Source organism: Epinephelus lanceolatus, chromosome 13 (genome assembly GCF_041903045.1).
Source record: "Epinephelus lanceolatus isolate andai-2023 chromosome 13, ASM4190304v1, whole genome shotgun sequence".
NCBI lineage: Eukaryota > Metazoa > Chordata > Actinopteri > Perciformes > Serranidae > Epinephelus > Epinephelus lanceolatus.
Window position 1 is genome coordinate 12,374,327 of NC_135746.1, and position 16,846 is coordinate 12,391,172.

General features: G+C 40.7%; 1 protein-coding gene across 5 annotated transcripts in view; it reads right to left on the reverse strand.

Moving 5' to 3' along the window:
• The window catches only part of itsn2a (intersectin 2a), a 78,950-nt gene extending 64,456 nt beyond the window's left edge, over positions 1-14,494 (reverse strand). For 4 of the 5 annotated variants that reach the window (XM_033649223.2, XM_033649222.2, XM_033649220.2 and 1 more), the window contains exons 1-2: positions 14,297-14,458; positions 1,120-1,191 (exon numbers count right to left, since the gene is read on the reverse strand). In XM_033649223.2, the coding sequence (XP_033505114.2) occupies positions 1,120-1,126 (7 nt within the window). In that variant the 5' untranslated portion in view covers positions 1,127-1,191; positions 14,297-14,458. Of the gene's footprint in view, positions 1-1,119; positions 1,192-14,296 lie in introns of all 5 variants that reach the window. The other variant, XM_078173749.1, reaches the window with a different exon arrangement.
• Positions 14,495-16,846: the final 2,352 nt, after the last annotated feature.

A 16,846-nucleotide genomic window follows, 5' to 3' on the forward strand; every position in this document is an offset into this window, starting at 1 on the left:
AGTCAAACCTCCAGACACCCAGCGCGGGCCCTCTGGGGGAAACCACATCACTGCTTTCACAACTATTTACATATCAGACGCTTCACCTGGGGAGGACAAGTTGATGCTTCAGATATGTGCGGCAAATCAACAGTCGGTGCACGCTGCAGCGTTTCAATCAACACATACTGTTGCACGCCGTCCACCTGTTTTGGAAACGGACTCACTACTGACTTCACAATTGCCTCATAGCAGATTCACCGTGTTCATGAGGGTGCAATAACGCAGAGAGCTCAGCCTCCCGTACTGTACACCACACACTGATGCTGCTTCTGAATCGCTGTCTCCCGGTGTTTATCTACCGGGTAGCATTACAGCAGAGAGCGTACTTGTTGTGGGGGTTTGGCACTTTGTTAAACTGCAGAATTAGTCATGTGGACAAGATGCATCCGACACACACACAAACACACACTTTAACTCCGAGGCATTTCCCATAGAGGCCCTTAAGGAGCGGCAACTACTGTTCTATGATCAAAGGCTGTGAAACAAGAGGATTAACACACACACACACACATACACGCACACACACACTACTGAGCAATTGTGTCCACAGCAAGGACAAAAGAGATGCATCATATTCAAGACTGAGCAGGAAAGGAGGCAGAATACACACCACAATAGCTCATAAAATTGATTAAACATAATAATTCCTTCAAGCCCTCTTTGCTGAGGAGGTTTATACGACACTGGATTGCCTGTAATTTCTTGCGCGAAGTGTCATGAGATCAAAGATGGGTTCAGTTTAAGTCTGATCCTTTACTCCAGCAGCAGATCGATACCCTTTCAACACAATCTCAGGGTCCAGTTTGCAGCTTGCAGTAGTGACAAGCACTCACACAAACATCAAAACATCATCAAACGCAGCTTTGAGTCTTGACCAGAGGGAAAGATTAAAGTTTAAAGAGGGGGCACGACACAGCTGCTGCTCATTGGTCAGCTCCGTCTTTCTGCTTCTGCTTTTATTTTATTCCTTTCTCTCCCGTCAAGTTCATAATACCTGCCCTGACCACTCTGCCTGAAGTGCACATTCACCCCCTGCAGACAAACACATCATGCAGGAGGAAAACAAAGTGTTCTTACCATTCATGGCTGCAGGTGAAAAGCACGGGCAGAGAGGGGAGTCCTCCAGTCAGCTGGCTAGCTCTCAGACATCTGCAGAGAAAGAGAGAGGGAGAAGTGTGATTGTGTGTGTGTCACGGAGCGGCGGGTACAAGTGAGGGACGCGAGTGTGCGTGCGCGAAGTAAGAAAGGGAACAGGGACGATACAGATGCGAGCAGGAGCCAACAAAAATAAAGAATCTCATCCTCCCTGTTAACAATGCGAGGAAGGCACAGTGAGCGGCGAACGCGGTGAAGGGATGGGGATGACAGAGCGAGGGAGGGACAGAGGAGGAGGAAATAAAGAGACAGCAGGGAGATAAAATGACAGAGAGGGAGAGAGAGAGAGGGGAGGATGAGGAGGGAATAAGAAGGAAGAGCAGAGATACAGACAATGCCACCAGGGAGATGCAGGCATGAGGAGGACAGACAGTTGAGACGGAGACGGAGGAGGGAGGAATGATGGTGGTCTGAGAGGAAGGGAGCATTTATCATTGTCTGCTCTCGGATCACTGATGGCGGCTTAAGCCAGCAGCTTCCTATAAATCTGACTGTAACTGTATTTCTTCATTGTTAACGTGTCCGTCATGTGGCTTTCTGTGCAAGTACCATTAAACTATCGGCTGTGGCTTTTATTTGGAGTATAAAAATGTAATTATTTTTATATTTGATTATATTTTGGGCCTTTTGTCTTTATTATAGGACAGCTTGAGAGTGACAGAGACGGGGGGGATGACACTCAGCAAAGGGCCGCTGCAAAGGTCGCACACTCCACCAGGTGAGCTAGAGGTCATCCCTATAATAAATATCTATCTTAATATACATATTTGTCTTGACAGGCATTTAAATATTTGTTTTATCGAAACAAAATAAATAAATAAATACATGAATAAAATTAATTGTTTTCTTTAAAATATAAATATTTGTCTCGTAAAAAATAAAAGATTTTATCCGCTTAGGAATATAAAAAATGTCTTATTGGAAATATTAATATTTCTCATTGGTATTTTTAAGCAGGGATATAAATATTTCTTATTAGGAATATTAATTTGTATTATTAATAATAGCGGCCCTTGTTTGTTTAGGATTATACAGAAATGTACCTAATATTTAACTCGCTAAAAATGTATGTATTTGCCCAAGTAGGCGTACAAATATTTGTTTTAATATAAATATATATATTTGTTTTGTTAGAAATACAAATATGTATTATTATTTTTTCAATTTATGACCTTAAATATTTTCCTTTTAAAAACATGGATGTATACAGTTGCCCGATTAGAAATACAAGTATTTTTTTTTTAAATTACAAATATAAGTTATTTTCTTATTAGGAATAAAAATATGTATTAGGAATATAAGTATATATTTTTTAATTATAAATATAAATATTTTCCCTTTTAGTAGTATGAATATTCACCTTATTAGGAATGTATGTATTTGCCCTATTATGAATACAATTCTTTACAAATATTTGTTTTATTACAAATATAAATATTTGTCTTATTAGGAATACAAATATGTATTATTAGGAATATAAGTATTTTTTTCTAATTATAAATATAAATATTTTACCTTAATATTATAAATATTAACATTTGCCATATTACAAATATAAATATTCATATATATTACAAATTTAAATTTTTGCTTTATTTTGGGAAACAAATAAGCATTATTAGGAATATGAGATTTTTTTTCAGTTAGAAATATAAACATTTCCCTGTTAGTAATATAAATATTTTCCCCTTAAGTAGTACAAATATTTAGCTTGTTGCATATTGTTTTATTACAGATATAAATATTTGTCTTATTATGAATACAAAAAAAAGGTATTATTACAAATTCTTTTTTTTCAAATTAGGAATACAAATATTTCCCATTAGTAGTATAAATACTAAACTTATTAGATTATTTGTGTTATTAGGATTTTTTTCCCATTGGGAATATAAATATTTACCTTTAGTTCTATAAATATTTACCTTATTTGGGAATGTATATATTTGCCCTACTAGGAATATAAATATTTGTTCTATTACAGAATGTATTCTTTTTTCTTGTTTGGGGAAACAAATAAGTATTATTAGAATAGAAGATTTTTTTCAATTAGAAATATAAACATTTCCCTATTAGCAATGTAAGTATTAATATACAAATATGACAAAATATTAATAAATATAATATAAATATTTCCCTTTTAGTATTATAAATATTTAACTGATTAAAAATGTATGTATTTTCCCTATTAGGAATACACATATTTTCTTATCATAAATGTAAATATTTGTCTTATTGGATATTTGAATATTTGTCCTAATAGAGGTAAAGAATTTTGTGCTATGGAAAGAGCTTGTCATCAGGGACATTTCTGATTACGCTGAATAATAAAATATATTTATATAAATATATTTTATTATTCAGCGTAATCAGAAATGTCCCTGGGCATACAGCATATTATGCTGTATGCCCATATGTATCTGTGCACACACACACACAAACACACACACACACGCCACACACAAACTAAAGCCCTGGATGAATGCACTGAGTGCAGCCTGTATCCACTGCTGCCAGTGGGCAGGCAGCCTGGCCCACCTGATGAGACTCTGTGGGATCTCTGGCAGAGTCCCAGGAGGTAGAGGGGACAGATGAGCTCATGCAGGTACACTCTTAAATTGAAAAAAGGTGTGTATAGTCTATCATTTTTTCAACACTGCTGCAAAGTCTGACACGTTAAAAACCCTCTGCAGGTGGAGTTGCACGTCTATTGTTTCCTGTCCTCTCCATTTTCTCTTGCTATTTATTCTCTTCTCTGGCTTTGCTGTTGTTGCTGAATCATTTCTCAGTCCAGCTGCTCCGACTATACGCTTCCCATATTCTCCATCATCTGTGCTTGCTACACCTTCAAATTGAAAATGAACACTTCTTTATAGAGGTGGTTTTCCTCCTTCTTCACTCCAAGCCAAGTTTCCCATCCTTGCAATTTCTCATTCCACTATTCCTGCAACTCTTTCAATCTCGTTCCTCAGATTGTATTAGTCCCTCCACTCAGAACAACCCCTTTATTTCCTCTTGTTTCATCCATCTATCTACAAGCCTATAGCTAACAAGCCAGGTTTCTGCTAGGCTATGATTCCTGTCAGGTCGAAGCAATCTCCTCTCGGCTTTCACCAAATCATTTCTTCACACTTTTTACCTCCCATTGCTCTCCACTCTATCTTTTCCATTTCAGCTCCCCTGCTTCTTATTCAGCCCTCACTTTAACATGCATACCCTCTTATATGACTCCCACTCAATTTCTCTCATCCCTTCCTCTCCCTTCTGCTCTTGTTACACTGTTGCTCCGCCACTGGCTTCCCTCTTTTCCTCTGAATTCCTGGAGGGGGGGAGTGTGGCTGTTGTAGTAGCCTATAAATCATTCTCTGCACATGCCGACACTGCCAATTACTTAAGAGCAATGAACCGCTCACTGTGGTGTATACCTCTGCATACACTTGAATATATGCACGACTATAAGAGTGCACGTTCACACACAACGTGACCAACAAACACACACACACAAGTAAACAATGGTTGCACTGTGGATCCAAAACTCATAAATCCATCGAGGAAAATATAAACACAAATGTTCGGACAATACAAAGGAGGCAGTTCCTCAAAGAAAATCTTGCTAATCAAATTAAAGTAACACTTAACTCTATGAGCAGCCATCTTCATTTGTTACTGCATCATGAACAGAGATTTTAAAGCAGGGATACTCCGCTGGCTTTGCCCGGGGCGCACTTTAGCAAAATGACAGGATGCCACGGGCCAGTCAGCAGCCCTGCATATGTACGTAAGGGCATTTCTAGGTTTCTAGGACTGAAGTACGCCCAACTGCATAGGGGTAATTGCAGCCGGACAACAACATAAGTTAAGAGGGCAGAAAATCCAAGCAGGGTGGTTGGGAGAGGTGGTGGATGGGTCAAACAATCATCGACTTTCACCCTGGAGGCCGGTGTTTGCTTTCTGTATCAATAAAAAGCCGAACCCTATCATTTTTTTTCTGGGCCTAACCATGTGCTTTTGTTGCCTAAATCCAACCATGTGCAAGTGAGCCTGGTCTCACTCCTAAGTGATTGAAATCCGGCAATTGGGCATGATACGCGGCCAGTTGCCGTTATAGTTTAACTGGGCCTAGCGGCATCAGGGGGAAATGTGGTGAGACAAGGCCGAAAGTTAAGGTGGCGTAAGTCTGACTGGGGCAGGCGGGAGGGTTGGTGGATGGGTCCAACAAACACTGACTTTGACCCGAGAGAGCGGTGTTCGCGTCCTGTTAGATTCTAAAGCCAAACCCTGTTCTTTTTTCCTAAACCTAACCACGCATGTTTGTTGTTGAAGGAAAATGTAGGACATAGTGCATTTATTTTGCAAGAGACTGTATGTCAACATTAAAGTTCCTGTGAGATCAGAAATGTATTTTGAAAGACGACAATGCATGCAACAGGCAGAACTTGACACAGCATTCCAGGACGTCAACAACCAACACAGGGTACCTTCCACGTCGTCTCTGGATGCGGAAAGTCCACAAACTATTTTCTTTCTGCTAAACTACACCTGCAAACCAAATTGCTGGTCAGAAGGAAGCGTGCATCTACTGCTGACTCACCTAGAACAGGCCATCAGGAAGTGTGCCGGGCTTTGAAGACAATTTTCGTAGTGGCCAAACAATGGAATTACAACTGCCGGGTCCATCACGTGATGCCCTGCGGCCCTAAAAGCCTTTTTTTCCATTGACTTGCATGGCAAAAGAGATGTCTGGAAAACACTGGATACATTTATGGAGCGTCACAACCGCCACAAGATGACTCATTTCACTATGGGGATTTAATCCATTGGTTCCGATAACATTTGGAAAGTATAGAAGAGCCCATAACTGAATCATTTCATCCACATTCAAGTTTACAGAGTGCTAAACTGGAAGTAGCCAACTCGGCTAGGAAAAGTCTCTAGTGTGCCTGCTCTATGGGCCACACAGTGCCAAAACAGTGCCGACCATCCGTGTAATTTTATCTGCAGCATTTGAACTATTTTGGTTTCACGCGGCACTGAGCAACTCTCATAGAAATAAACATGGCCCCACCTCCAACGCTGTATCCTGGTCTCGTTATACATCCATGCTCAGTCAAGGAGGACGCCATTGATGTCTACACTGCATGCTGTTATAAGCACGTGCCTCTTACCCATGAGTAGATGCACACTTCCTTCTGCGCAATGATACAATTGGCAGAAAATAGTTCCTACATGAAACTGCTATCAACAAGGTCTGTGGATTATCTTAAGCAACTGTGTCATGATTTCTGGAAAGAGACATTGCTGTTGAGTTTCTTAAATGTATTTTTTGATTCTTTGAGCACCATGAGCTGAGTGCCATCTAGTCCCATTATATTGGAGAGAAGGCAGACATCTCTACAGCTGATATCTCCAACACTCTGCAACTCACACCAAAACAACTGAGATTGATAAACAGCACTACAGGTAAGAGGAAAAATATGTGTTTATGATTTTGGGATGGACTGCCCCTTTAAGCTAGCACAACCAGTTTATACAATAATGTCATCATCCTGAGACAGACAGACTTCCCATCCACAAAAATTGAATCCCATGAAGAAATAAAGGGCTAAAATGAAGCTGTGTTAGTAACTCACTGTGTGCTAAATAATATTAAAGCTTCAGTGTTTCAGCTGACACAAGGCCAAGTAGATAATGCCACAGTATTCATTATTGGGTCAACTATTACTTTATCAAACTAAATAACACAAAAACATTCTCCTAATAGCACCCTGAGCGACGCAGGTCTACGTGTGAGTGTAAATACTGTATGTGTGCACCTTACACTCCCTTATGTAAACACTTTGTATGAAGGTACTTAGCAGAATCTCATCCGCCCTCATACACTTTTGTGCCCTGAGGTGTGTGTGTGTGGTTTAAAATGCAAGATAGTATCTCCTATTGGCTACGGAGAGCCTCCTCTGTTCAAATAGGACACATCCTGGATAACAGAATCAACACCCTCTACAGTAACACCCACAGCACCTTCACTAAATTTGCGTGTCATTTCTTAATGTCCATGGAGTGCTTGAAATTCATCGTGCACTCCTGAGATGAATGCATTGTTAATTTGATTTACCTGAAAGCTCAGTCTGTGCTACTGATGTTATGTTCCAAAGAGAAATTGAAAGGCAGTTATGCCACAGGGAAGCTCACAGTGCAGATTCAAATGCTGATTCAAATCATGCCAGCTCCTGGCAAACTTGCACAAAACTAAAAGGTTTGATCATAACTGGAAAAACAGACTTACCTGAGTAATGGAGGGGAGTTTGGGCTGAATGTTATTAAAACTGTTTGAGATATATACCATATCTATATACTATAGGCTGATACTGTTTATGGATCCATCTACGATAGATATCCAAACATCTGTACAAACTTCATCTAACCACGATGCTTCATGAATGGAAAGATCAACACATAGACAAATATACACACATTAGCCAAAACATTAAAACCACTGACAGGTGATGTGACTAGCATTGATCATCTTGTTACAATGCAATGTTCTGTTGGGAAACCTTGGGTCCTGGCATTCATATGGATTCCGCCTGATGTACCTGCACCATGCCACACCACAAAAACGGCTCAGGAGTGGCCCAAGGAACATGACAGAGACCTCAAGGCATTGACCTGGTGTCCAAATTCCCCAGATCCCAGTCTGATCAAACATCTGTGGGACGTGCTGTCACCCCACGTTACAACCCACAGGACCTGAAAGACTTGAAGCCAATGCGCTGGTGCCAGACACTATAGGACATCCTCCAGAGGTCCTGTGTCCATGCCTTGACAGGTCAGAGCCAAGTCCAATCCAAGGAGGACCCACCACAGACTGGGGGTACCTCTGGGGTACCAGCACGTCCCTTAAATGTTCAATCAGATTGGGATCTAGGGTATTTGAAGGCCAAGTTAATGCATTGAGCTCTTTGTCCCATTCCTGGGGTCATTCCTGAGCAGTTTTTGTGGTGTGGCATGGCAGAAGATGATCAATGTTATTCATTTCACCCACCAATGGTTTTAATGTTTTGGCTGATCGGTGTATAGTATGTTGATATTATATATATTTTTTCTTTTCACCCATGATAGACTGATGGACAGATGTATGTAGATACCTATCTTTCCATTTTCATCAAGGGAAGGATAGGTATCCATGCAGGTATCCATCCATCTGTTAGCCTATCATCGATATTCAGTGGTTGGACCGATAGATGTACATAGATTGGGTAACCCAGATCTGCATGTCGAAATATGAGTATTGAATATGAATACTGACAAGGCTGTGAAACTGTGTCAATAAGATACCTGACAAAGTAAAAATATGTTAATTTATTCAGGACGTTAGTTCAAACTGAACAGCGCAAAAAATTGAGGAAATGTGCTATAGGTGGCTCAGCTGTAACACCCCGTTACAACTAGCCTAGCTACACTTGCTGGGAGTTGGTTACATAGTTCAAAATGGTGCTATGTTTTAGGCAACAAGACAGTTGTTAAGATGATATATGGTTGGATTCGGTGACTCACATAAACAGCTCAGTAATCGAAAAACAAGTATGACAAAGAAATTTATTTATGTCAGCTGAAAACGCTCTTTGTCACTGAACTCAGCTGAAACACGTCAAATTATGTTTGGTGGTATTGTGATCAACTGGCCGGAAGCTCGAAAGTATCAACCCTGTGTGACCACATAAGAAGTCAGTGTAATAATTTACCTCATGTTAGAAGGTTCGCCGTGCTCCCCTAACTTGGCCCTTGCTATTTAAATAGTGTCTATTGACAACTACGTGTTTCTGAAGGTGTGTGGTAGAACAAGTGGGAGGATATACAGCAACAGTATTTCTGGAATATGTTTTAATTATTCTATATGTGATTTTAAAAGTGTAACTGAAGGCATTTTCAGACCAGAGACACTTTTTCATAGTTTTGAGAACCTAGTTCAAACACTGAAAACACCACGAAGCAGCAAAGTGCGACAGAGCTGCCATGGCGAATTGCAGCCAGAGAATACTCACAGCCAATCAGTAAACAGAGTCATATTACTCCTGTGACACGTTGACATAAGAACATAAGTTACAAACACTGTCCTCCCGCCTAAAACACATGAACACACCTCCTGGTCGCAGACAGTTTAATTACTGCCGCAAGCCGCACTTTGCTGCTGCTTGCTGTGTTTTTGGCCTAAGGACACCCCTATTTGTTGTGTCAACACCACAAGAACGGAGACTTTTTGCGGAACTTTTTAGCTCTTATTTCAGGGTAGGTAATCTTAAGTTAAATGCAGAGCGATTGGTCCAGATGTTGTAAGTGCACATTGATTTTTTCCAACAAGGCCAGTGTGTCATCAGCAACCACCATTTTTAAAAACCTGTTAGTTATGTAAACAAGACTACACAAAACACAAACAACAGCTCGTAACATGAGAAAAATAGAAGGAAATGCAGACCTAGGGACAGACCATGAAGTCCAGGCTTTACTGAGCATACATGTGACAATGGACATACACTCAAACATCAAAGTTAAAGTAACTTTGCTGTACCAACCACTAGCCGGCTTACAGTACGTCACTTCAGCGTTTCTATTGACGATGTAAATGCAAACAGAAAAAAAGCCCTCCAAGGTATGCAGCTCTTGAAGGAGTTCCCAAAACAGTTTTAAGAATACAAGTCATCTCAACCATGCTTTCGTTTACAAAACAGTCCTGACTCAGGGTCCACTGGCAAGCTTCCTCTGGAGCTTTCAACCAAATGACAGAAGTTCCAGGGAAAGAAACAATTCAGCCACTTACAATAACAATCTGAGCCCCTGTGGCATAAATAACCACTTTTAATGGACGTACAGTGACGGTGTTCAAGTGCCCCTTCACTGAGTCCCACCCCTGAACGCACACTGGCCAATCATAATGTAGCATCGGACCAGTCCAGACCAGGGTCTGACAACAACACAGCTGTGCTCCATTGAATCTAATGCAATCATTGGCTGGTTTTGTGGATTTGGAGCTAAATGTTGTACCTGGGGCACGTCGTGTATTAATGATACTCGTTACCTGGAGAGGTTGGAAAAAGATATACGTTTCTTCCCTGTTCCAAAACCAAAATCAAACCCTGAAAAGTGTAGGGTTAGCTAGCTAGCTACTGAAGATATAGCCTACTGAATGTATACACATGCTGCTTTTGCTTTGTAATGATTATAACAGTGAAACAAAGACCGACCCTGCTGTACAGGAACCAGTGAAGGGAAGCAGGGAACCCAGTTCATCTACACACACTGTGATGCCACACAGCTGGTTCAATATCAGCAAAGTTTCCCTTTATATTCATTGTCTTGTGTGGCGATCAGCAGTGATGTGGTGGTTCACTTTCACACTGTGATCTGTAGCCTATAGTTCAGCTTTAGCTTCTAACTATCTTTGTCTTTTTAACCTGTTGTTGCTGCTGAGTCAGTTTGACATCCTGGATATATCCTTCAAACACAGACTGTAGACCCCTCTGTCTGCTTCTTTCTGGAATCACTCTTTCATTTCTCCAAAAACATGACATTTCTTCAGGGAGTGCAGTTAGTCACAGTGTGGGCTCCATGCTTACTCTGACAGCTTGTGGGACCATCGCAAAGGGGCGGGGCTTAGTGAAGGGTCAATTGCCCCTTGTGCTTCCATTGCAGCTGCCAGCTGCTGCCCGCTTGTTCAAATCTGGACCAATTTCAAAAACAGTTGTTCACATCAGTTTCTGTGACCAATTTACACAGGGTAATAGGGTCCAGAGCTGCCAAAGCTATCCTTTAACTATTGGACAAAAGACTTCGGGGGCCCCATAGGTCCCGGGATCACTGTATAGCGAATGGTTGGTTAGCTCATCTTGCAGAGCAGCTTCAGAGGCCATGTGTCAAACTCTGGTTTTAAGATCTTTATTATTCAAAAAGGCTGCAGCAAGGCAATTACAGGAGTACAGTGAGTACTCTGCTGTGTACACTGACAATTTAAAGGTGACAGGGTACACACAATGCATTGAGGGTGGGCCGCCAATAGGGGTGGACATAATGTTTTTTTGCCCAAGGGCCTAACAGGTTAATCTGGTCATGCAACTGATGGCAACTGGACTATCTTTGTGTAAAATTACAAAACAAACACTGGATTCAGATTATTTTGTCAACACACTATTCCAAGGTCAAAACTTTCACACTCATGGTTTCATGCATTCACGGTGCTTACACAGGCTACAGACAGGCCAGTGTATTCCTCATGCGGGTCTGTGTTGCAGTGCCAAAGCCAAACAGCTCAGACGTCCCTCTCTCTGCAGCCTTGATGGTGTACTGATGTTTAAAAACGCTCCATGTAGCACTTTAAAAGTTTTTGATTTGGGGAACATTGTGAGTCGCTTTAAGGGCCAGTGGTTTGCTGACCCACTGCACCCAGGGAAAAAATGAATCAAAGAACCTTTGACTCTGCCCTGCATGCTGATTGACACCTGTGTGTGCCGCACCGAACCGCTCGGATGTGCATATCAATGTGCGGGCCTGTGTGCGCGAGTGTGTTTGACACACACTCCTCAAACAGAGGGGGACCCTGTTCTAGCAGACACAGCCCAGGAAGCTTTGCTGAGCTGGAGGAAGAAAGAAGCCTGTGTGCATGTGTGTGTGTATGTGCTTGTATTTTCTGCCTATTCACAAGAGCACAGACATACACAAAGGCATCAATACATATACACACACACACACACACACACACACCTTCCTCTGCTGTGCTGCAGGTGAAAACTGCTTAAACTGGAAGAATCCCTGTTATATTTATCCCTTTGATACATTTGTGGGTCAGCTCGAGCAATGATTCACCAAAGCCTCTTTCACTTTCTTTACACTTCAAACACAGCAGCACGTCCCACCTCAGCTTCTTACCTTTGGTACCGGACTTCTACTCAATGCCAAATTGCCTTCAAAAAAGCAGCCACGCTACTGTGACTGTCACATGAAATTGGACCCATAGGCGCCCACTTTCAACACAACAATGAATGTACACTTACCCACCAGTTTATTAGGTACACTTGTTCAGCTGTTGATTAACGCAAAAAGCTAATCAACCAATCATGTGGCAGTAACTCAATGCATTTAGACATGCAGACATGGTCAAGACGACCTGCTGACGTTCAAACTGAGCATCAGAATGAGGAAGAAAGGTGATTTAAGTGACTTGAACGTGGCATGATTGTTGCTGGCACAACCATCTCTAGGGTTTACAGAGGATGGTCTGAAAAAGAGAAAATATCCAGTGAGCTGCAGTTCTCTGGGTGAAAATGCCTTGTTGATGCCAGAGGTCAGAGGAGAATGGCCAGACTGGTTCAAGATGATAGAAAGGCAACAGTAACTCAAATAACCACTGGTTACAACCAAGGTCTGCAGAAGACCATCTCTGAAGCAACAACACGTCCAACCTTGAAGCAGATGGGCTACAGCAGCAGAAGACCACACCAGTTGCCACTCCTGTCAGGTAACAACAGGAAACTGAGGCTACAGTTCACACAGGCTCACCAAAACTGGACAATAGAAGATTGGAAAAACGTTGCCTGGTCTGATGAGTCTGGATTTCTGCTGCCACATTCAGATGGTAGGATCAGAATTTGGTGTAAACAACATGAAAGCGGTTCAGGTTCAGGCTGGTGGTGGTGGTGTAATGGTGTGGGGGAGATTTTCTTGGCACACTTTGGGCCCCTTAGTACCACCTGAGCATGGTTTAAACACCACAGCCTACCTGAGTATTGTTGCTGACCGTGTCCATCCCTTTATGACCACAGTGTATCATCTTCTGATGGCTACTTCCAGCAGGATAACGCACCATGTCACAAAGCTCAAATCATCTCAAACTGGTTTCTTGAACATGACAATGAGTTCACTGTGCTCCAATGGCCTCCACAGTCACCAGATCTCAGTCCAATAGAGCACCTTTGGGATGTGGTGGAACGATGGATGTGGAGATTCTCATCATGGATGTGCCGCCGACAAATCTGCAGCAACTGTGTGATGTCATCATGTCAATATGGACCAAAATCTCTGAGGAATGTTTCCAGCATCTTGTTGAATCTATGCCACCAAGAATTAAGGCAGCTCTGAAGGCAAAAAGGGTCCAACCTGGTAGTAGCAAGGTGTACCTAATGGTGTGGGTGTTACGCAATGTTTTGTTTCTTGGCAGGTGGATCGTAACAGTCCCTCCTGGGATGAGTCCAGATGTCATTGGGAAGCGCAGCTTAAATGGACTTTGCCTCTTCAGCAAAGAAAGCCTCCTCTTTCTGTTTTCACTGAGAGCAGCAGAACACACACAAACAAGCGCACACACACACACACACACACACACACACTCTGAGCAATCTCTATAATTAGTCTATACTGCAGTGAATGAACAGCAGCATTGGATAAACTGATAAACTTGCCCCCAGTCGCCTCATGAAAGAATGGAAAACTGCACTGATGATAGAAAACATAAACAACTGATAACATCAGTCCATTTTAAAAACACACACACTCACTCCGGTGTGGGAGCTCCACAAATATCCTGGTGATTTTCGCAAGATCAAGATGGACATATTAGTAGTTAGATGGATTTTTAGGGAGCAGCGAACACATTGTCTCAGAGGAAAAGATGTGAGCAACCTCTGGAGTTATATTATCTGGCATAAACCATTATTTTTGCCTGTACTTTTGTCAGATTATATACTAAAATACATAATAAATACACCATTAATCACATTATGCATTCACTTGACACTGTCACTGACAGTCCTAACACCACAGAGGCAGTAGGCAGCCCTTTTTTAGGTAATTTAAATCAGATTGTATCCTTACATGTGACTGGACTATTCTGAAATGCATTATCCACATATAAATGTAACGCCTCAAAGACATCTTCCTCAACCTTATGGGCTGATCTTCATCTCAAACAAAAGGCTGTCACTCATGTTCAGTGACAGGTGTCAGCAATTCATATATTCTAAAGGCTGGACAAATAAAATCTGCAGCAGCATTTAGAGATCACACTGACAACACGCCACACAGCCTCGCCTGTTACATGCTGGCTTTAATAAACACTTACCTTCAGAGAACAGGTGAGAATATATCAAACAAGGTCAGCAGCGACAGTATCCGGTGTGTGTGTTTCATTTCATCCCGTCCTGATGAGGATTAAAATGATTTCTGGTCTTTACCTGTTGCGGTAGAGACGCGGCGGAGCTGATCCGACATCCAGCTGGAGACTGAAGAGGAGGGACCGAGTACACAGCCGGGGAGGGTGTGAGGACTGGAAATGGGCGTCTCCACAATCAAGACACACACTGTTACACATTCTGTTTCCGGGTATGACTTTCAAAATAAAAGCCCTTGACAGTTCTGTTCCCAATGATCTTCAACATACTTGTGACATTGTTCTTCATAACTCAGACTACTTAAAATAACTGATTATATATATATATATATATATATATATATATATATATATATATATATATATATATATATATATATATATATATATGTATATAATAAAATTAATATAAAATAATATTAAAGTTGATGCAAGAAGTCAGTGATGCCGTTGTACCAGTGAAAATTAAGTCATATTAGTCTTACCCACTGTATCACACACCTCAAATAATATTACTGGTGTGATATCTTCTTTTTGTAAATGTTTCAATCTATTAATTGTAGTTTTACGCATTTGAATTGAGTAAAAGATACTTTTGCCAAGTTCTTTGCTATCTTCAAAATAAAAGCACACCTCAAAGCAAAATTACTGCTGTAGTATCTAATAATGTTAGGCTACTTATGATTTTATTTAATGTTAATTTGTTTTTGAAAATGGTTCAAATTATTTTAGATGTCAGGCACTGTATGCATTCAAAGCAAAAAAAAAAGACTTGGTTTGTGATTGTAACTCGATTTCAATTATTTGAACTCAGTATATTTTACTCAAACACAATACAATAGGTAACTTCCGCTAAGTTCTTTCTCTCATCTGTCCTATCCATTAAAGGCTAAAAAGCCCCAAAAAAATCTAAAAAAAAAAACAAAACAAAACAAAAAAAACAATTGTCCTGCTCTTCCCTACTTTACCAGGGGTGTCAAGTAACACTTCAGATGAAAGCTGAAGTGTTTGGGGCACCATTATCTGCTCAGATTCAACTAAATGCTTCAAAACTCATTGGCCGATGCTTCACAGTGCAGTTGGACATTGACCTGAAGCATACTGCAAAAGCAACCAAAGACATTTTTAAGGCAAAGAAGTGGAATGTTCTGCAATGGCCAAGTCATATCATCTGACCTGAATCCAATTGAACATGCGTTTCTCTTGCTGAAGCCAAAACTGAGGGCAAAACATCCAGTATATATGTATATGGCCCATGGGCCAGAACAGGCCCGCCAAAGGGTCCAATCTGACCTACTAGATGATGAGACTACGAGGTGCAAGGTTTTAGGAGCAAGTTAAACAGTTGGTTAAAGGATCAACTGCACACTTCTTTGCCACCTCACAGCCATTTTCAACTTTTGTAGCAAATGTGGAAGCTGGAAAATTGTAATGAAACACGCTACACTTATAATTATTATTATTTTTTTGTTCTGGTCTATTGGATTTCCTTTCGCTGGTCTAGCTGTCTCTGTTTTATCCTGGGTTGGCAGGTGGGGGGGTTGTCTTTTTGTCCTTGTTGGTTCTATGTTTGTTTGTTGATGCTCTATGCATCTTTATTATACTTTTCCACCTTGATCAGAAAATAGTTCTCAAAAATATTGTCAATCCACAGCTTCAGTACCAAAGAATCTGTATCAGACATCTATCTTAAAACAATATTGGTGGAACCCTGCTGCTAAAAAACAGAAATGTATGGATAAATAGTAGGCCGACTCAACTTATTATTGAAATTGCACTTATTTTCTTCAAACATCTCAGGCGGTTCATCGGTCTTATATACATTGGGTTGTATGTGGCCCATGAACAAAAATGAGTTTGACACCCCTGGTCTAAACCATCTTCATTATCCAATATGTTCTAGTTAAAAAGTCAAAGTCATCATCTTTGTTTATTCCTGAAATACATTTTAAACTAATTCTTCTTATTATTGGATCCATTAATCCTTATTAATGTGATCATGTTAATCTTTGCAAGAACATCAGATGTTTCTGTACAGTATAAGACCTCCATTCTTACCTCCCCTTTTAAATATGTGTATATGTGAGTGTTTGTGTGCACGTGATTGACTCAGTGTACATATCATTTTACTTTGCTGTATTTTGTGATGTGAAAGCAAAAAAACTAAAATAATTCATGAAATTGCAATACAGAGTTTTCACTTTACCAATACACTTTTAGATTTTTACTTTTAAGGCAAACCACTTAATATCAGTGGTCTGACTGATGGTTGATACTGTCACTGGGCAGTAGGACAGATCAAAACCAAATTACACTTATAGCTGCTGTACAGCAATGGTCAGGGCCGGGCAATTTTAGGCAAAATTAGGCCATTCTGAGCAACAAGCAGAGTGTAGGAAGATGAAAAAAAAAGGTGGCATTCTAAGCATAAGAGACAATGCTTCATCTCACTGAGCTAATTGGCAAGAGACAACTCTGCAGTATATATGTTTAAAACTTCTA